We start from the raw sequence: 23,087 nt of genomic DNA, 5'->3' as shown, positions 1-23,087 counted from the left end.
TGTTCAAACATATTGATGCTGTGCTCGGTTGCTGAGTTTCAGCATTAAACAACACAGAGGATTTTAGGTTAGAGAGGCAAGAGTAGGACCACAAAAATTAAACAGCATCAAAACTGTTGATTACAGAGGCGTGTATGAAAAGTACCTACAGTGATTAGCTCTGTTGAAGGCAGAAAAAGCACAGACATAAATATATTTTTTGTAAATGTTCATGGCACCTATAGAAATACCATGAAATATGCTGAAAAGGAGTTTTATATTGCATTTTACTCAGAACAGTTTTGGCTGAGTTGTTTATTCTTGTAGGGGACAGCTGGTAAAATAGAGTTTTCTCTAAAACAGAGATTTGCCTTTCCCCATGTTTCTACTGCTGTTTTGGTTTTGAATGAACCTTTGCAAGATAAACTACAATCTTGTGGCATCAACAAACCCGACCAACATGACAGAGAGTAAATTCTTCTGACACATTCATGTAAAAAAACAGAGGACTTTTGATAATCCTTTTTTTCAGTTATGGGGTTCTGTAATGAAGGAAACACTGTAGTGACCCAGTCAGTCCCAAATCATTACAGACATACTGTAACACAAGACAATGTCTGTCATGCCCTGAAAAACCATCTGATTCTCACTGAACACACTCACAGTTGCTGATGAATGAGCTGCTAAACAGACTAAAAGTCAGACCACTCAGGTGATTATCATGACCAACGACATTCGCCCTTGTGGTTTGATTAAAAACTGGAACTAGCCTCCAAACATAGAAATTGGAATCTTACCACTACTTGAAAACAGTGAGTAAATGGATAACTTAACAATGTGTTATCTATACATTTGTTGTGACGGTTTTGGGTCACTCACTCCCACACACAACTAGCACTCAAAACACACCTGAAGCAGTGTTCCTGGCCTGCAGTGACAGAGCTCTGCTCCTCATTGCAGGATGCTTTGAAGCAGCAGTGACACCACTGTTAGTACTGGTGACATTATGACTTGTAGGAGCTACAGTGTTGGAGATGATGGGCTTTGCTGAGCTTGGGCTGCCCACAGGAAGTGTGCTCCTACTGGGTCGCTCATCTGTCTTGTGCCCTTCTGGTGCTGGAGCTCCTAGAGATGCTGGAGGAGAGAGATACAGGAAGGCATCAAAATACAGACAATGCGTCACCATGCCATCAAAGAAGAACAGAGCTTTCAGTAAGAGTTCATAGTGTCAACTATTTCTGAATGTAAGGCACTGTTGAACAATGATTACCATTTGACAGACTGGGTTGGGGTTAGAGTGAGAAAATAAAGTTTAACTCAGTTACCAAACACCAGCAGAAATGAGTAATAGTCATTTTTATCATGATTCGGGCTGCATTGCAGCATTGTATCATCTTCATATATTCTTAGCAATTGGTAACGGGAATGGGCAGGGTTAGGGAAAATAAGCAGTGTGTGATGCAGGACACATGAAGTTTGTGGAGTTGAACCAACATCACAGGCAGTGTGTTTCACTTGCACATCTGCAGGGAAATTCTATTATGTTCTTAATTCTGTTTTTATTGTATTTTTTTTTTTACCATTTCCATAATAATTTAAATAAATGTCAAGGACAGCACAGGGAGAGCTGTGCTTAATCTTTTTTTGCCTTTTCACTACAAGAGGGAATCAGCACCCTGCATACAAGTTATTTAGTTATTACCTGAGTCAATCGGTTGTGTCTTATTTGTACATGCTATAAAATAAGGGTGTTGAGGTATTGAGTGAGTGCCACCAAAAGTATCTGTATGTCAATATAGAACACAGAAACTGTATTTTCAGATGACACTGGTAGACCAGATCTGAGTTTGACTGAAATACTAACACTGGTGGATTCTTGACTTCCATGAATACAGTCTTCTGTAATGCCATCAGAGTTGTAGTCTCAACCTTCACTTTCAATAGACAGATCACATACACACATATCAGATGATACTTAAAGCGTCTTAATGAGTTGTATTTCTAACATGACAGACAACACAAAACCAACTGTGTGGAGGTGAACCACACTGATGCTCATCTCTTATACCACTAGATACAGAAGCCACACATTACCATGGGAACTGGAAATATAAAATGTGATTTGGTTACCATAACAGCACAGCGATGCTTTACTATTACTGTTACTGTGTGAGTGGGAAAAACTGTAGAGCTGTTAACTGAAGGCCCACTTTTCATTACATTTCTCTACAGAAGGAAATGTCAATAATTCTGTCAGACTCCAAGTAGCTTTTCTGACCACATGATGAAAATGCATAGAGATCTGCTATGAAGGACTGCCACTTTGAGTGACAAATAAGTACCCAGGACCGGCTCAAACAGTGTGACTGCACTTCCTTTGAGAAGGGAAAAAATTATACAGAACTGAAAAATGTTAGACGTAATAAGCACGAGATTTATATCTTTTCAACAGCTTATTCAGCTCACAACAACTAAATACAGCAACTGCCATTCTCGCATGAGCACCCAGAACAAAGAACACAGCGCATTCATTCGGGGTCAAAGGTTGAACTCATTTACTATAAAGTACAGAGTAGAGGGAAAATAGATGTTAACAAAAAAACCCAATCCAAATATTTCAAAACATATTCTAACAGAGAGACATGTAATGGTAAAATAAATCTCAATTCTTCTTTAGAAACATTCTTTTACATTTTTTGGTTTGCTCACTTTTGTCAGCCTGCTTCTTTTCTTTGTTATGTTGCCAAGTTTGTAGATTCCTGGTAAGCTTTCCTGAATCAAGCTGGTCTTTATGTGTACATGTAGAGTCAAACACAACTTGTCTTATAGCTTTGCTCGGTTCAATTGCTGCCACCAAACTGGAAACAGGATGAGTCAGCTGACTGAGAACGGGCTCATTAAGTCCACACTATTTCTTTTTTATTCAGCGTAATTCACATTTGACATTTACTAGACTTGAATGCCCTGATTTGATGATAAAGTTCAGGAATCTTGCTGTATCGACTTACATTGCGTTTTCAAATGGCTCATATTTTATTCAGCTATAGCCTAAAGGAGAGAAAATAAACAGAAGATGAAAATACAGACAGAACAGATAAGAAATACTTTATGTATGGATCTGAGATTGTAAAATCACACTCTAACCCAGTTATAACGATCTAGGTGATCTAAAGTTTATAAAGGATAGACTTGCTAATCAGCATTTAATGATTATATACGTGTACCTTCATACAAAATTGACTACATTTATCCTTTGAGAGAGTGGTGCTGACCCACATTCAGAGCAGCATACCGGACCCCCTGCATTATGCCTACCGGCCTAACAGGTCTCCCTCAGATGCTATCGCTGCTGTTCTCCACTATTCCCTGTGTCACTGTCTGGTATGGTAGCACTTCTGCTTTGGTCCGCAAACGCCTGCAGAGAGTGATAAAGACTGCTGAGAAGATTACCAGGACTCCACTGCCCTCTCTGCAGAGCATTTACCACCGCAGAGTCCACAGGAGAGCTGCCTCCATCCTCAAAGACCCCACCCACCCCCAGCACGGAATGTTCACACTTCTACCCTCAGGCCGGAGGTACAGAAGTGTTTAGTCCAAGACCAACAGACTAAAGAACTCTGTCTTTCCCACTGCAATCATTATCATTGTTGTTGCTTTTTCTTATTTATCACATGTGCCATGTAAAAGTATTTTAAAAGAGCTATACTTTGTATATTTTGGTTGTATACATTTCTTCATTACATTGTTGGCATTATGAGTGGGTGCAAGTGGGCGGTCGGTGGCTGTGGTGCTCTGCGCGACCCAAAGGATTTGAGTTGACGCTGGCATCTTCCTTGTTCCGAAGTGGCGTGTTTTTGTTAATTTTGTAAATAAATATTTTTGTGTTTAAATGCCTATTTTTCGCCTTCTTTTGACTCCCCAGTATATTTACTGTTACTCCCCTCATCCCCTGGCTTTATGGAGATGTAACAGCTTCAGTATAGGTGAACGGGTTAACAACCTGTCAGCTGCCTTCATGTTCACAGTTGACTGTATATTAAAGATGATTAGGATGAAGCCATGATATGCCAGGACCTGATTTTGAGGTACAGACACATGTAACACAATCAAGTGGGTGATGTACACATGTTTAAATTAAAGATCTAGTAGTACATAAATCATGTCCACTTAACAGTTCACTAGAAAAATATTACAAAGATCTCTGCCACACACACACACACACACACACACTTAACCTTCTATTTTACAATTTTCTGTTACATATTCATCAATAATAGGCATTAAACTATGAAAAGCTTTATTGGCTCATCTCAGGCATAAGAGGATTCTATTTGTATTACATGTTTCCTTTGATATTTGTGCAACCCTGTTACCAACACTCAGTAACAGGGTTGCAAATACATGCTAATTTTAGCTTTTTCTCACAATTCTATGCTAGCTGTGTAGCTAGCTGTTAACATTTACCAAGATGACAAACTTAAAAAAAAACGAAAAAAAAAAAAAAAAAACACTTTACTCATTTACTTAAGTATTTATACTATTCTGGAAATATGAATAACAGGGTTGCATGAGGTAAAGTCAGACATTCAAGCAAGGCTGACAATGTTATAAAAATATGAAAAATTGTCACACCGGGGGAAAAAGGGAAAACTATGGAAATGGGAGGTGGACCCAAATGCAGGTACTCAGACAAGGGGGCAAGATATGGAGAAAAAAAAAAAAAAAGCGAGCTTTATTTAAAGCTGGATACAAAAACCAGGGAGTCAGGTACAAAAAAAAAAACAGTCAGAGGGGACAAAAGGCAAAGTAGCAACACAAAAAAACACCAGGACAAAGTACAAAGAAAAAGGCAAAGTTCAAATCAAACATGGAAAATTCAAAACCAAAACATACCATAAAGGGACTTGAAACAGGCAGGAGCAGACGTGGACAAGAGGCATGGACAAGAGGCATGGACAGACGTGAACAGAGGCAATGAATGGACAAGGAGTGCAGGGAGGATAAGGACTAAATACACAACCACTAATGACAAGACGAGACAGGTGAGAAGAGAGAGGAGGGAGGAGGCCGGGTGAGGTAACGAGGGGGAGGAGCACAGAAGAGAGAACATGGAGGGAACAAAACTATAGACAGAGGGAGACAGAGGGATGAACAAAAGAGACACTTAAAGGACACATTGGGGCATGGAAAATCCAAACAAAGACACACCAAGACATGATACAACACAAGACACAGAACCATGATAACAGAACATATCAAGAACGTAAATCTACAGTCATGACAAAAATTTAAGATTGGACATACCTTTGCTCTACCGTTGCTCTACTGTTTGATGATGTCACTTCCTGTCTATCATGTGGCTAAGACTTTTCTGCCTTTACCTTGCTAAAAAGTTTAAGGTAACAGGGTTGCATTCAAGTTGTGGGACACAGGGTTCTTGCATAACAATACTTATTCAAAACATTATGTTTTATTAAAAAAATGTTTCCCCATCTACAAGTGACATCTATGAACAAAACAATAAAAATGAAAGTGGGTTTAAATGTCATTTTGAAAGTTTTTATTGGAGTTCAATTTGGTCACCAAGGGTGTGGGACACTCATCCAGGGTGTACCCTGGCCTTCGCCCATCGAGTAAACTGGATTTGGCCCCAGTAAGCTCCGCAAGACCGCAACCCCTTAGGGGGAAAAAAGCGGCAACATCCTGCGACCCTCACGGATAAGCGGAAAGAAAACTGAACGGAAGGGAACGGGTGTGGGACAAGAGAAAAATAGCATACTAGGAGGTACTCTAGACTTATTTGATATTTTAAAAAATATTTTCTCCCAGTTTATTTAAAGTTGGTCTCTGGACAAGTAAAAGTTACACAACAACTGCATGATTTTGTAAATTTATTATTTGAAATTTCGTGGCTGGGGCGTAAAAAGTCCCCTTATTTCGGAATGGCCCTCATACAGACACACACACACAGTCTTATACAATATATACAAACAGCAGCTGAAAGTGTCAAGAAAGGCTGTTAGAGTAAATATACAGTCTTTTCCTCTGTTAAGTCGCTCACCCTAGAGAATCAGAGAATGTGTGTGTGTGTGTGTGTGTGTGTGTGTGTTTATGTGTGTGAGTAACAAACACACACTTTCCTCTTCACCTTTGTTCATGGCTCCATTGTTCTCGTTGCTTCCTAGGGACGTGGAACTGAGGCTTGTGGGTAATCCCTTAACAGGAAGTTTTGATGCAGCGGATGCCGTGGGTCGTCCAACCAACCCTGATGCTGGCTGCTGATTGGCTACTGGTTTGGAGTTGAAGGTTGCAGAACCCTGGGAAGCTGAGGCTCGCTCTGATGTGGTGCGTGGTTTGGGGATACCTGAGAGAGAGAAAACATACATAATAAGCTTTAAAGTCTAGGAAGTTGCCAGCTGGAACCAAACCAGCAATGTTGTGTAGGCTGTGTGATATGCCTGGTAACAATAACGCTACCGTGGTCCCCTTGCATTTCTCTATTTCATGTACTGCTTATGTTTAGCATATGTGCATGCTACTCATGTGCGTGTGTGTGTGTGTGTTTAATCTCTCTCTACTACTCTGGTTCTATTAACTGATTAACAGTTTATTAGTGACCAGATTTTTAAAACTGTTGGATCACTAATCATTCAGAATATTTTACAGTGTAATAACTAACTATGTAGGATTTGCATTTTGAATAGTGATGCAGGATATATCTATACTTATATTATTAGCTATTTATTACAAAATCTGCAATTCAAGCTGATAAAGAGACAGTAATACAAAGTCAAATTGGTTTCATGGACTTCACAAGCACAGCATCTACATACTCCTACACAAAGAGGAAGAAGGCGAAGAACAATCAGCGCCGCCCCTCCCTACATGCAGAGCACGCGCTGCGCGTAGGGCCCCACGATCCATGGGGGGCCCCATTTTGCGCAAGGGGATGCATTCTCTGCTAATGCGCAAAGGACACGCATCAATGCAGTGAGGCGCGCATAGAGCACCAAGTCAGCCCGAGGCAGGAGAGAGACAAAAAGAGACGAGTAATCTGACAACGCACTAGTTGTCGCAGTGATTGACAGCATGCAGCATGACGCTTTTTCAGAAAGAAAAAGTCAAAACAAGAGAAGACTCGTGCTTCACGAAGGTGGGTATGTTGTTGAAATAAAAAAGAAAAACTTTGTGGCATAAACACCCCAGCTGCTTATCATGAGACAGAAGAGAGGATCATTCTGTCTAGATGTGGACTGGAGGTTACATTTTCCAGCGTCCCTGACGATCATTTATTGGATGTATTGTTAACTGCATATACATTCACCTCCGTTGAAAAGTGTGGTTAATTGACCAGTTGATGGTCATATGTTGGCTCAGGTTTATACATTTGGGCTATTTTTATGTAGGTAAAATGTGTGTGTGTGTGTGCGCGCGTGTGTGTGTGTGTGTGTGTGTGTGTGTGTGTGTGTGTGTGTGTGTGTGTGTGTGTGTGTGTGTGTGTGTGTGTGTGTGTGTGTGTGTGTGTGTATATATATATATATATTTGATACACTGCTGATTTTGCAGGTTTTCCCACTTACAAAGCATGTAGAGGTCTGTAATTTTTATCATAGGTACACTTCAACTGTGAGAGACAGAATCTAACACAAAAATCTAGAAAATCACATTGTATGATTTTTAAATAATTAATTTGCATTTTATTGCATGACATAAGTATTTGATCACCTATCAACCAGTAAGAATTCCGGCCCTCACAGACCTGTTAGTTTTTCTTTAAGAAGCCCTCCTGTTCTCCACTCATTACCTGTATTAACTGCACCTGTTTGAACTCGTTACCTGTATAAAAGACACCTATCCACACACTCAATCAAACAGACTCCAACCTCTCCACAATGGCCAAGACCAGAGAGTTGTGTAAGGACATCAGGGACAAAATTGTACACCTGCACAAGGCTGGGATGGGCTACAGGACAATAGGCAAGCAGCTTGGTGAGAAGGCAAAAACTGTTGGTGCAATTATTAGAAAATGGAAGAAGTTCAAGATGACGGTTATCTCCCTCGGTCTGGGGCTCCAAGCAAGATCTCACCTTGTGGGGCAACAACGATCATGAGGAAGGTGAGGGATCAGCCCAGAACTACATGGCAGGACCTGGTCAATGACCTGAAGAGAGCTGGGACCACAGTTTCAAAGAAAACCATTAATAGCACACTACGCTGGCATGGATTAAAATCCTGCAGCGCACACAAGGTCCCCCTGCTCAAGCCAGCGCATGTCCAGGCCCGTCTGATGTTTGCCAATGTCATGTGGTCTGATGAGACAAAAATTGAGCTCTTTGGTCTAAACTCCACTCGCTGTGTTTGGAGGAAGAAGTACAACCCCAAGAACAACATCCCAACCGTGAAGCATGGAGGCAGAAACATCATTCTTTGGGGATGCTTTTCTGCAAAGGGGACAGGACGACTGCACCAGGGGTGGATTGGCCATTGGGAGTACTGGGACTTTTCCTAGTGGGCCATCACTAATGGGCCGATGGACGGCCGTTTTTTATTTTATTTTTATTTATTTTCCTTTTTTTTTGTTGCCATGCCTGACCTTGCCATGGTAACTATTGTAACTCTCCCGGCCCGGGGAGAGAGACATGCATCGGCTCATCTCATTTCCCATGAGAAATTAGTAGAAGAAGGTGGAATGAACTTGCGCTCCAGTGCGATCACGGAGGTGGCGAAAATTGAAAAGAGAAAGGACAAACGCGAACAACAGCAAGAAATCAGAATGGCGAGCGGGGAGGAAGACGCCACGAAAAGTTTGGAAAGACTGGTGCTGAGCATAAAAGACGATATTGCTGCACAAATTAAGGACTTCAGGTCGGACTTTCATCAACGATCAGATGAAACGAGAGAAGAGCTCCAGAATTTAAGAACAGAGGTGGGAGAAATGCAAACAGCGCTTAACAGCGCAAATGAAAATACCCTGGCTGTTGAACAAAGAGTGAATAAGCTGGAGGAGAATGAGATGGTTAACGCCAGAGCATTAACCCACCTGTTGCAGCAAGAAAAGCACCTGGTGGAAAAAATGGAAGACTTGGAAAACAAATCTAGACAGAACAACATCAGGATCCACCAGGTGAAAGAGGGAGCAGAGAGAGGCGACATATCAGACAAGCTGGAGATACCAGCAGCACAACTTGACACTGTCGCCCGCACACCGATCGTTTCAGAGGAAACCTGCACATAGTGGAGCGGCTCCACGCTCAATCAAAAAATTTTGACATGGGATACACGTCAAAGAGTCCTCCGTGCGGCATGGGCCAAGAAAGTAATACGGTACGAGGACAGCCGGATTTTCTTCGACCAGGACTACTCCTCCAAAATACAAAAAGAGGGAAGCCTGTATGCCCCAATAAGGAAAGAGCTACGAGAGAAAGGGGTGAAATCGCATATTATCTACCCATCGAAGTTAAAGGTCTTTGGCAACGAGGGATCGCAGACGTACAGCTCGGCGAGGGAGGCAGCGGCAGCCCTTCGCGCACGGGGCATGGTCAGCGGAGCTCTACACCCACAAGGAGACCAGGGAGCCAGGCTACAAGCCGAAGACACACCAGTTGCAGCATCGTTTGGAGAGCGTGGGAGGCAGAGAGAAGAATATAAGACTGCTGAAGATCTGCTGAAGGAGATGAGAGGAAACTTATTTGAACCCTGAAGGTACTGTGATAGAACTTGCCCGACATAAACACGTGCATATTGTCTAAGACACACGCACACAGATACACACGCATATGCGCACACGCACACAGATACACACGCATATGCGCACACGCACACACACACACTTCTCTCTTTTTGGGGGGGGGGGGGTATTCACAGTGACATATAATGCAGCTTGTGTTTGGTAAGCTGCTGTTGCTTTTTCAATTGGGGCAGGTCTTAGTGGAGGCCCCAGATTCCTATTTTTTTCAGGGAATCATCAATCTACAGAAAGTCTTGTAAAGACTGCTACCTTTGGAAGTCAGGTTTTCTTTATTTATAAGGTTGTAAATGGGATTTTTTAATAAATGAAAGCTTTAAATATAATTTCACATAATGTGAATGGTATCAATAACCCATTAAGCATAAGAAATTACTAGTAAAGCTTAAAAAAGAAAAGGGAGATATAATTTTTGTACAAAAGACACATCTTGTGAAATCAGAACATGAAAAACTTGTGAAAAACCCTAACTCACAAACGCCCAGGTATATTATTCTTCATATAAATCTTGTAGAAGAGGGGTTGCAGTTTTAATAATGCCTCAAATAGGTTTCACACTGAAGAAATTAATTACTGATAAAGAAGGCAGACATGTAATGGCTGTGGGAATGATTGAACAAGTAATGGTTTCATTTATGAATGTTTACAATCCTCCTGAAGAAGGTCCAGACTTAATTAAAAAGGTTGTTGAAATGATTATATTGGAAAGTCAAGGAGTCACTATTGCCGCTGGTGACTTTAATCTCATAATGGACCCGAGTAAGGATACACAAAGTGTTCAACTACATAGTTCAAACCAAGCAGCCAAAATAATGAGAGGAGCTGTGAAGGAAATAGGGCTGACAGATGTATGGAGAGCCCTTCATCCGAAAAGACAGAGACTACACCTTTTATATTTTTAAAATTAAACTTTTACTTAGAGAAAGGTCAGAAGACATGGAGGTTAGACAACTCCCTGCAACAGATAGATGATTTCAAGACTAAAATAAAATTAGCCCTCAAAAGTTATTTAGAGATTAATGATACAGGGGAAGTATACCCACTTATATTGTGGGAGGGAATGAAAGTTTTTTTGAGAGGGGAAATTATATCATTTGCTTCACACAAGAAGAAAGAAAGGGAGAAAAGAACAAAGGAATTAGAACAATCGATTAAGACATTAGAATTTAAGCATAAGGAGACAGGTTGTAGCTCCGATTTGCAATCTTTAAACAAACTTAGAAATGAATTGGATAGACTATTAACTACGGAAGCAGAGAAAGCTCTGGTTTTTACAAAACAGAAATATTTTGATAGCGGAGCAAAAGCAATGAAAAATTTGGCCTATAAATTTAAAAAACAACAGGAAAAATCAAATATAGTAGCCATTAAAATTAAACTAGGGAAGTAATGGTTAAAGGCAAGAGGGATATTGCACATGAATTTGCTAAATATTATGAACAATTGTATAGTTTAGACAATAATTTGACTAAGCAAAATGGAGTTAAAGAATATCTATCTAGAATAAACTAACCACAAGTAACTGTGGAACAAAATGCAAATTTGACATCAGCAATTACCCCAGAGGAAATCATGGTGGTGATAAAAAAGTTAAAGAACGGCAAATGCCCAGGAAGCGATGGTTTTACAGGTGAATTTTATAAAGAATTTAGCAAAGAATTATTGTCGGTTTTGGAAAGAGCCTTCAATTGGGCATTAAATCATGGTCAGTGGGCAAATACATGGCGCAACTCCATAGTTACAGTCATACATAAAGAAGGGAAAGACCCTACAAGTTGTGGATCCTATAGACCAATAACTCTATTAAATGTGGATCAGAAGCTGCTAAGCAGCATTATAGCAAATAGATTATTAAAGATTATCCCACTTATTATAGACCCTGACCAAACTGGTTTTATTCCAGATAGATATTTATCAGATAACGTAAGACGAACATTGAATATAATAGATTTCTCAAAGAAAATGAACATCCAAACGTTGATTCCTACCCTAGACGCAGAAAAGGCCTTTGACAGGGTGTCATGGCCTTTTATATTTGAAACTTGTAGCAAATTTGGTTTTCATGACACCTTTATCAAATGGCTCCATGCTATGTATAGTAGTTCAAAAGCACAGATCAGAGTAAATGGGACTCTCTCGGACAGTTTCGAATTACAACGGGGAACAAGACAGGGAGATCCCCTATCTCCTCTGATCTTTGCAATCTGTATTGAACCCCTCGCAGCATGTATTAGAGCAACTAGTGAAATTGAGGGGGTGAAAGTAGCAGAGCCATCTCATAAATTGGCTCTATATGCCGACGACGTGGTCCTATATCTTACAAATCTAGAAAAATCACTACCAGCTCTTATGCAGGTTATCGATAAATATAGTAATGTGTCAGGATATAAAATAAATATACAGAAGTGTGAAGCAATGGTTCTAGGAGCCCCAGTAAGCAGAGAGGTGAAGAGTAACTACCCATGGCAGTGGGATAGGGATAGAATTAAATACCTAGGAACTGTGCTACCAGAGAATAACAAATTATTGTATCAGTTGAATTTCAAAGACTTGGAAGCACAGGTTAGACAAGATATGAAGAGGTGGAAATTAGCCATATGGTCTTTGGGTAGAAGAATAGATGCAATTAGAATGAATGTACTCCCTCGTTTCTTATTTTTATTTCAAACAATACCACTATATATATATGTGTGAACACTTTTAAAATCTGGGATACAATGATTGGTAAATTTATATGGGATGACAAGAAACCTAGAGTTAAGATGAAGACCTCGAAAATGGCCAAAGAGAAGGGGGGACTTGCTCTCCCAAACCTGAAGCAGTATTATATGGCAGCGCAAATGAAGCACATACGCACTTGGTTAAATGACAACTCAGAGACAAAGTGGAGATCAATAGAGATGTTTATGTGTCATGGTTCAATAAAAACGATCCCTTTCTGTACAGAATACCAACGAAAAGTACCAGTAAAAGATAATATATCACTTAGAAACACTCTAGAAATTTGGGCTAGAATCAAAAATGTTGTTGAAATAAAGAAAGACTTACTGGCTCTGAGAGAGATAAAAGAAGACCCTGAATTCAAGCCTAACAAAACGGATGAAGCCTTTGACATTTGGGCACAAAAGGGATTGACTATTTTTGGGCAGTGTTTAAATGATTCCCACTTCTTCCGATATTTACAAATAAGAAGTTATATCCAAAATAGTGACATAAAAAATAAGACCAGCAGAGACTTACATCCACTGGTGCAATTTTTGATAAAGAATTATGATACAATTAAAGTCCAACATCAAATCTCGGTTGTATGTACTATTTTGGAAAATAACTGTGCATATCAAGATATAAAAGGCAAAATCGAAATGGGAAGAAGAATTGAATATAGACCTATCAGCGGAGAGTTGGAAAGAAATGAATCAGAATGTTCACACAACGACTGTATCGCCATATTGGAGGGAATATGCATGGAAAATACAATCACGATATTTTATAACACCAGTGCAGCAAGCTAAATATAATAATAAAATATCATCAAGCTGCTGGAGGGAATGTGGCGAACCATATGCTAATGTTCAACATATATTCTGGTCATGTCCCGTTTTGCAAATATTCTGGGAAAAGGTACAGAAAGAAATCAGTTATATTTTAAGAGGTGCTGTTCAACTAAATACAGACTATATGTTACTGGGAAGGACCATAGACACACCCCATGAGGAAAATGATAACCATTTGCTCAGGGTGCTGCGTATAACTGCTCTAAAACAAATCACCAGAAACTGGTTTCAGAAGACCCCACCCACAATAGAAAAATGGAGGGACACCACTCAACAGGTACATCAAATGGAGTATATAACGTATAAAATGAGGGGCAACCTCAGACTGTATAAGATAAGATGGGCCAAGTGGTCAACCTACTACAATTAATTTAATTTTAAGTTGGTTGTCATAATTGTGATTATCCTATTTGTTTGTTGTAGTTCTTTTTTTTATTTATTTATTTATTTGTTTATTATATGTTTGTTTATGTTGCTGTGATGTTTTTTTCCCTTCTATGTGTATAATGTTGTTACTGTTATGTTGTTGTTATGCAATCTATTTTTCATGTGTACATGCAAATGTACAAATACGTGGTGACTTAAAAAATAAAGTGATCAAAAAAATAAATAAATAAATGCGGGGGGGGGGGGCGCACATTGGGGACCCATCCAAGATGGCGGCCGCGCAGATACATTAGCTCCAATAGTCAGCGTCAGTCTATGAGGCGGTCCTTTACGGGAGTCTGACAGTGAGTCTGAAGAGAGTGAAGCTCCCATTACCTCTGCCCAGTGGCGGTTTTAGGCCGTTTTTGGGGGGGCTTCACCCCCAAATTCGATCCCATTTGGCATCCAAAAAAAAAAATTGGCATTGAAAACAAAACCAGTACTGAAAAAAGAAACATTGTCATTGAAACATTTGTATTGAAACAAGTATTGGCACTGAAAAAAGAAAGTAATTCAAATAATTCAAATCCGAAAATCTTATCATTTTATTTTATTGGGATTTTTTTGTATTTTTCAATGACAATCTTCGGATTTTTTCTTCATGTCACTTTTTTTTCAGTGACAGATTTTTTTACAATGTCAGTTTTTTTTTCAGTGCCACTGATTTTCAGTTTCAACTTTCTGTCACTGTTTTGGTGTCGAGAGGGAGGGACCTGAGGGGAGGGGCAAGTAGAGCGTGGTTTGCATATTATTTGAGAAGGTAATGGCAGCAGCCTGCTACATTCTTGTACAAATGGGTTTTTTTTTTAAATCACGTGACTCTTTGTCACTAAACTCAACATGTAGACATGCATCTGCCTTGAAATTCTCAAATTAAAGTTAGAATCCATGTATTTTGTTACTCAGCTTTCTTGATTGTTGCAGGTAGCCATACCAACTACTCAGGAGTTTTCTGACATTTGTCACTGCAGCACAGTGTTATTTGTAAACATGTTATTTGGATATCACAGCGTGTTAACTTCCACATTGTGTGTACTGTTTCTGTTTATCCAAAGGATTTGTCACATATGTCACATATGTCACATACGTCACACACACACACACACACACACACACACACACACACACACACACACACACACACACACACACACACACACTCACACACACAGCTGTTGGATTTCTGCCGACGTGTAGGTCACAACCCCGAAAGCTGCCACTGTTATTAAGAATATGGCTTGCATTGTGTTCAGTTAAGCAAGCATAAATAGGTCTTTGTGGCTCAGCAATAAAGAAGATTTTGTCAACTGTAGGACTGCACAATATTGGAAAAAACTTACATTGCGATTTTTTTGAACCCTGCGATATATATTGCGATGTGAAAAAATACAGGAATTTTCCATCAGATGACATGAATAGCACTTTATGTTATGCTGCACTGCTGCTGTCTTGGGGACAATTAACCTGCACTGATCTCACCTCTTATTGTCAATGTTATGAGTATGGCTTCTTGTCTGTGTTTTAGAGGGATTCTCATTGTTATCTTTCATTGTTTGCTTTTATTGTGCTGGGACCTGAGTACATGTTTCGTTCTATCATTCGTGAATTGAATGACAATAAACAAAACTTTGAACCTTTTGAGCTCTCCATCTTAAAATGGAACATTCTAGCTTCATAATTAGATTAAGTAATTAACAATGAGTGATAAACAGGTTATTTAACGACTGAAATCTGTTTTTTGTTTTGGACGACAGGGTCGGACGCCTGGAGATTATTAGCGACACATCTACAAAAATATACCTGCATTTCAAAATGATAATCATATGAGCTCTTTCATGCATGCTTGCACCCTCCCAGAACTCCCATTCCCCACGCTAGCTTACTTTCATTTTTTAAAAACTTGTGTCCGTCCTTCGGGTGCGGGTCGGGCGACGGTATCAATTTATAGCTTGTCGGCTCGGGTGCAGAATGTAATTTGTGCTACCGTCAGAAAACGGGTCAGATGCAGTTTTAAGTATGGCGGGTGCGGGTTTGCAAAGACCTGTGCGGGACTCTGCTGTGTGGTACCGATGTAAATACAAATTAGTTGTGTTACCTCTCGTTGTGGCACAGAACATCCGTTTGGTCAATATCATCCTTCTTGTAGCCGAAATAACTCCAGATAACTGACGTTGCTTTTCTTTTTGGCACCAAGTCTTCGAACCTGACACACACTGTGCATGCAGACTTCCTTTGAAATTAGATAAATTCATTTGTGTCCTACATCGCAGGCTCTGCGATGTGACCATTGCACACACATACATGGCGATGGCGATGCGCAAACAATATATTGCGCAGCTCTAGTCAACTGTATGTCTTGCTAGTCATAAGAACTTAAAATCCTGATGTTCCAGCAGCATGGCCATGGCTCCTGCCTCTCTGATGGTGATATACGCGACTTGGGTGACTTTGACCCCAATAGTATTGGGTCAAAGTCCACCCCCAAAGTGCACCAGATTGATGCATTTAAATTCACAATACCCAAAATGTTCTTACGGGGGAGCATGCCCCCGGACCCCCCCTAGAGTTACGCTGGCCTCTGAGGGCTGAGCCCCCCCAAAGGTCTGTTCCTAGAACCGCCCCTGCCTCTGCCCTCATGGTGCAGGAGGAGAGGAACACTCTCCACCATGTGAAGGAGGCAGTGATACCGTGGTTAGCAGGTATGGGCCTTCTAGAATAGTGTGGATAAACATTCATTAAAATAAATGGTTCAGAACGGTTGCTTAACTGTCTATGAAGTTTACTTGACATAATAAATAGCAAACTCTGGATGGTGTGGTGTGTTACAACTAAATCTAGTTATCTAAAGTATTGGAAAACAATAACCATATTCATATACTATCCTGATTAATTGATTAGTTGCTTTTATTAACCACTTAAGCCCTATTTCATACTTTCATCAAAGGATGCCACACAAAATTCCAGAACTACAAGCTTACAACTCACATGTTGCAATGTGATGTGTTTTGAGCATGTAGATCTGCTATTTTCACAGTTTTTGATCCTTTCTACCTATAAGGACATCCCCCAAATCAGGTCACCAGAGTCACTGCACTGTATTGAGGAGAGGATGGATGGGGCCATGTATCGCGAGATCTTGGCCAACAACCTCCTTCCCTCAGTAAGAGCATGGAATATGGGTCGTGGCTGGGTCTTCCAGCATGACAACGACCCAAAACACACACCCAACTAAGGAGTGGCTCCGTAAGAAGCATCTCAAAGTCCTGGAGTGGCCTACCCAGTCTCCAGACCTGAACCCAATAGAAAATCTTTGGAGGGAGCTGAAAGTCTGTATTGCCCGGCGACAGCCCTGAAACCTGAAGGACCTGGAGAAGATCTGTATGGAGGAGCCAAAAGGGCCAAAATCCCTGCTGCAGTGTGTGCAAACCTGGTCAACATGGGCGTAGCGGACCCCGCGCTTTTTACAGCCATTACAACCATTCAATTATTTTTCAACACGTGGAAACGCGTTTTTCCGAGCCGCCTTTGAACGCACCATGAGTAGGCGGACCCAGGCTGCAGACACTGCTGTGGTGTTGTCAAGGATTTCAATCACACAGACGTCGATTCAGATCTTGTTCAGCATGTTCAGCAAACCAGCCAAGAGGCAAAAAACTCTTTTTTTTTTCCAAACAAACTGTGTAAGTTGAGTAATGCTGTTGCATGTAGATAGTGTTTAGCTAAATGATGACTTACTAATAAATGTCAATATATCAAGTTAAGCTAGTTAACAATTGTTAACTGTTAGCTATGTTAAATCGCTTGCAAGGTGCAGAGGTGGTAGTAACTAGTTACATTTACTCCGTTACATTTCCTTGAGTAACTTTTTGGACAAATTGTACTCTTAACAGTTTTACATTGTTAAATGTTTCACTTTTACTTAAGCAATATTATTCTAAAGTAACAATACTCTTACTTGAGTAACGCTCAGGGATGGAAATCAGCACCTGCCAAACGCAGTTGAATTTGTGTGCTGGCGGTGAATTGAATCAGTTTACCAGCCATTCCAGTCAGATCTGAGCCAATTAATGATCGGTATCTTGGTTAAGACGTAACAGTGCGCTTTTCACAACCCCTAGAGTTAGATCCGGTCAAATTATACGTTTCTGATTGGACCAAAGTTTCAGTTGGATTTTAGCAGGGCCAGAGTTCCAACACTATTAGAACTGCCGTAGGCGGTCATTGTGACTGCTAGATTTAAGCTCTATAATCTCTCATGTAAATACCCAGCTGAGTGATGAATGCATTCATTGTGTCATGATATTTAAAAAAAAACAAAAACCGAAATAACAGCAAAATGTACATTTTAACAAGTTGAATTAGGCTATACATTTATCAATATTCATATTGTCGCACATAGTAAACTGTAATTATTGCATATTTACACAAGATTTTAATAGAGAAAACTCAGAACACGAAAATTAACGATTAAAAATAACTTATTTGATGATGAAACATTTTATTTTAACACTTAGTATAGTATAAATAAAAAAATAATAATAATCGAAAAAGCTTGAATAAACCCACTCCTCCTTAATTTCTGCACAGAACTTGTGCTCACTATTGTTTTGCACATATTTTTTAAATCTTTATCCAAGAGAAAGAGCAGGGTCAGGGAGGAGAAAGTGGACCAGAGGCCAGCAGCAGCAGGAATGAACAGGGAGGGTCTTCACAGCAGGTGAGGAGAAATTATGACCATAATCCTTAGAACGTCTCTGTTATAACTGACTGAGAGAAAATATCAATAGCATAAAAGGGACTTTAAGGTTAAATTCTACAACAATTTCACTACTACTACTGTATTCCTAATTCTATTTCAAAATGTTGCTTGCCATTAAATTGAATTATTTGGCTTATTACCCTGTTACCTTGTCAATACCATTCCATTTTGGTGCTGATAATTTGAAACAGGAACGGTGTTTTACAGAACTTATCTGGTTAGTCACCCTGTAGATGCTCGAGGGTCATTCTGTGTCAACTCAACCAGAGTTTGGCAGCTTTAGATTTTAGATTTTGACTTGAGCTTTTGATAGTATATCATTTTAAAGACGTGAAGTCCGTCCCCTGGTGCTGTGCTGTTTGTGGTTATGTGGTTCTTTAGCCACTAAGGAGAGGTGCAATTGAATGCAAGAGGATAATAAATCACTCAATAGAACTCTGAATAATTTGTCCCCCTCACTTCTGAAATGATGGCTACGCCCCTGCTGGTCAAGAACTACAGGAAACGTCTGATCTCTGTAATTGTAAACAAAGGTTTCTGTACCAAATATTAAGTTCTGTTTCTCTGATGTATAAAATACTTATGTCATGCAATAAAATGCAAATTGATTACTTAAAAAAAAACAATGTGATTTTCTGGATTTTTGTTTTAAATTCTGTCACTCACAGTTGAAGAGTACCAATGATAAAAATTACAGACTTCTACATGCTTTGTAAGTGGGAAAACATGCAAAATCCATATTTATATCTATAAATCTATATTAGGGATGTCCCGATCTGATCTGTAGGATCGGGATCCCACTCATCGGAACTGGCAATTTTGATCGTGGACCTAAGCCCGTTTTTTAAATTATTTTTTTATGTCGGAGCACAATTTGTGGCAGAACGCAAACGGGCACGTAACGTTACTCTGGCAAATCTGTAGATAAAGTGTCTGCAGTGTGGAAATACCTTAAATTAGAAAGCGAAAGCAGTCCAATGGCGACATGTAACATCTGCTATACCATTGTTTCGCGGGGCTGAATTTAATACTACTCATTTGGTATGGCATATAAAAACAAACACTCAAAGAATACAATGAGTTCATTCAAACAATACAGGCAAAGACACTGAAGCAACAAACACTCGTGGATACTCTCAAAAGAAAAGAGAAATATCCTCGAGACAGCGACATGGCCACAAACATTACAGAGAAGGTGATCAAATGAATCGCTCTGGATAACCAGCTCATCTCCGTGGTAGAGGATCAGGGTTTTCTTCGTCACCTGGTATTACATCATATTGACTCCACTTTGAAGTTACAACATGCCGGTATGCGCACTAGTTTCATGGGTCTCATACAGCAGAGCATGTAAAACAGGCAATCAAGGAGATGCTGAAAACATGTGAAATGAACAAGTAACGCATCCACGTCATTTTACGTGAAAACGTAAGGAATATGAAAAAAACTGTGGAGGATATGGAGGTACCAAGCATGGGCTGCGTCTTACACACACTTCAGCTGGCTGTACTCGAGGGTCTGCTGTCACAGTGCAGCATCACACACTCACCTGCTAACACAAGGAAGGTGGAGACCAATGTTGCAATAGCATATGCAGAATAAGAAAGAGCCATATGAAAGTGTATACTTAGTTTTAACAAAATAAAAAAAAAAAAACTCTTAAGGAACAGCATGGATGCAGATACTTTTTTTCTTGATGCAGTTGTATTGTCCAGGAAAATATTAGTTCAGGCTAAGTATCGGATTGGGACACTGTATCGGCAGATACTAAATATTACAAGACTCAGAGCGGGGTAAAAAAACCATCTCTCCCTCTCTCTCATTCATGTGTGCTGTGCTCACTTTGGCTCTGACTCGTCATGCTTTGGATAGAACTGATCCAGTTTCTATAAAAGTGTTTACATTTCCTGAATAGAAGAATAGTTTGACTGCTGACATTTGATTTGCTTTCTGAATCTTAGATGGTGTGGAACTTGGGCTTAATCCTCCACGACAGACTGTCCTGGGACTCCATCATCACTTGCACAACGTCATCTCCCGCCTGGACTACTGCAACTCCCTCTTGGCTGGACTCCCAGCCTCTGTGACTAAACCGTTGCAGCGCATCCGTAATGCTGCAGTGCGCCTCGTTTACAATCTTCCCAAAATCTTCCATCTGACCCCCCTCCTCCATGACCTCCACTGGCTTCCTGTTGGGCCCGCATCCGATTCAAGACGATGGTGCTGGCCTTCAAAGCCGGCAACCGAACTGCAATAGTTTACCTCCAAACACTGGTTAAACCCCATGCCCCATGTAAAATGCAATCATTTCTAGGTTCAGGTGTCAATATTGGAGATTTTCAGTGTGCTCTCAGACTTTTGGATCCTACTTTATACAAAGCAAGCACTCTCGCTCTTTTGCTAGTATCCAGAGGATGTAAGGGGGAGCACTGACTGTAGTTCTGTAGTTACGGATATGTGAAACACAATGTCTCAAACTCACTTCATTTTTGTGGACTGAATCACACATTCTTTCTAAAACCAAAGGAGACTGAACTCCCTTGAGAGCTATGATGCCCTCCTCTTCACACCAAACCAGGGACATGAAGACTGCAACACAAAGAAATAACACAGGGAGGAACAAAATGTGAAGTTGCTTCAATCTGTCTGACAACACAGGGAAGTATTTCAAGTGTCCTCAAGTGTAGCAAAATGGTGCTATGGTGCTATTGCCGCTTTAAATAACTGAATGGCTCCTTTCTGCACTCCATATCCACCTCACCGAATACCTTATGACTCTCTACAAATATTAAAACCACTGACAACCATTTTGCATCATTTTATTCACAGATCTCACTCATGGTATATGTAGGAACTTTTCTACACATGTTTTCCAAAGCTGAGAGTTCAGTGCTGTCTGGTCAACCTGGCAGAGACATGATTTTGTGTAAAGACTTTCAGCGGCCTGACCTCCAGCTAAACAGGGACACCCCATTTTCCGAACAACATCATGACTGCTGTCGGGGATGGACAGGGTGCTACAGTGTCATTCCTCAGGCCTGTGAGTGATGCATTATATTGTGGATGGACACCAAAGACCATCCTCTAATGTGATCAGTGAGGAGACAGTCTTCTGTAATATTTGAACAGTGGGCCGTTGGAATGGTTTTCAGTGCTGTTGATCTCTCATAAAGCTTAAATCTATTTATGTTATGTACAAAGTGTTTTATTTACGGACCCACTACTGCTGCTATAACAAAATAATTTCCCAGTCTGGGATCATTAAAGTAATTCTATCTATCTATCTATCTATCTATCTATCTATCTATCTATCTATCTATCTATCTTTATAGATCTATATATCACTTTATATAATAACTCTCTCACCTCTGCCTGACTGAGAACTCTGGTCTCTCTACTGTTTTGTTGTATATATTATAATTGTTTATTGTTTATAGCACACTGTGCACTGTATATATACACTATGTAAATATTCGATTCTATTTATGTGTTTTAAGTGTTTTATTTGCGGACCCACTACTGCTGTAACAAAATAATTCCCCAGTCTGGGATCATTAAAGTAATTCTATTCTATTCTATCTATCTATCTAGACAGTATCTCTGATGGGGGGGGGGGCGTACCCTGTTATTTTTCTTTATTATCATAACTGTTGCTGTTATTATCTGTTTCTTATCCACACACCTCGCCCCCTCCTCTCTTGTGAACTAAGGTGATTTATTTCAATTCCTGTTCCAACCCTCAACCTCCTTGTCTCATTTGTCCTCTAAAATTAAGACAGTGAGCAAAGGACCACCTCATTCATGGGGACAGTCCATGTCAATGAACGGCTGTTTTTTCTTTTCCTTACTTTTCTCTTTAAATCTCAAAATCCACAGCCAAGTCCCAAACCACTGTTTCTTAAAAAGACCTAAGAAACTATCCATTTGTAAATTTGTCAGAAAACGTGTTTAAAGTGTGCAAATTGAAGATGGGTTATACACCATAAAAAACATGGCAGTCCTGACCAACTAATATATGAAGACATGACCCCAAATCACAGCTCCTCGATATGAACTAAGGTTGTTTTCAATAACCAGTATAGATAATAACCAGTATATTCAAAAATGTAATAGTGATATTTTTTCAATAATACACATATGATATTGTGTAAATAATCCAGCACCTCTTACAGTATTTGTTTCTTTTTGTTCTCTGTTTGTTAGATTAGGTGGCAGTAAATCCTGCATGTTTGTATGTCTGTAAACTGATTTTATACGTCATGTTTGTATTTATGACCAATAGTTTGCTCAGTATCTCATTTATCCACAGAGATCATTCAAACTTTCACTAATTTTCTATAAACATGAGTAGCGCCTCACACAAGAGAGAAAGGCAGGAAGAGACTCGAAGGACTGTGAAAACAAGCACGGCTTATTATAAAGAGGGAAAGAGGTTTACATGTGTCCACTACAATTACATTACCTCACATTAAACACACACACACACACACACACACACACACACACACACACACACACAGTCTCTGTTGGAAAATGTTAGAGCAGCAGTAAAACTTGTACTGTGACTTAAGCCAGCAGGAAACATCTGGCTTCATTCGGTTTCAGTTCTGATGAAAAACCAGGC

At 40.0% G+C, this 23,087-nt stretch overlaps 1 protein-coding gene and 1 long non-coding RNA gene across 6 annotated transcripts in view; one reads left to right on the top strand and one right to left on the bottom strand.

The window, feature by feature from the left end:
• Window positions 1–23,087, bottom strand: part of LOC115588334 (polycystic kidney disease protein 1-like 3) — a 112,000-nt gene that overhangs the window by 730 nt on the left and 88,183 nt on the right. For 4 of the 5 annotated variants that reach the window (XM_030430617.1, XM_030431346.1, XM_030429868.1 and 1 more), the window contains 2 exons: window positions 6,128–6,343; window positions 889–1,113 (listed from right to left, as the gene is read on the bottom strand). In XM_030430617.1, the coding sequence (XP_030286477.1) occupies window positions 889–1,113; window positions 6,128–6,343 (441 nt within the window). Of the gene's footprint in view, window positions 1–888; window positions 1,114–2,987; window positions 3,028–6,127; window positions 6,344–23,087 lie in introns of those variants that run through there. The other variant, XM_030432013.1, reaches the window with a different exon arrangement.
• Window positions 17,284–21,650, top strand: LOC115595149 (uncharacterized). Its single transcript, XR_003986685.1, has 3 exons — window positions 17,284–17,384; window positions 18,342–18,421; window positions 20,425–21,650. It is a non-coding gene; the product is annotated as an uncharacterized LOC115595149 (long non-coding RNA).

This window comes from Sparus aurata, chromosome 1 (genome assembly GCF_900880675.1).
Source record: "Sparus aurata chromosome 1, fSpaAur1.1, whole genome shotgun sequence".
NCBI classification, from domain to species: Eukaryota; Metazoa; Chordata; class Actinopteri; order Spariformes; family Sparidae; genus Sparus; species Sparus aurata.
Note: the sequence above shows the minus strand (reverse complement) of the source record. Positions and strands in the feature narration are given on the sequence as shown.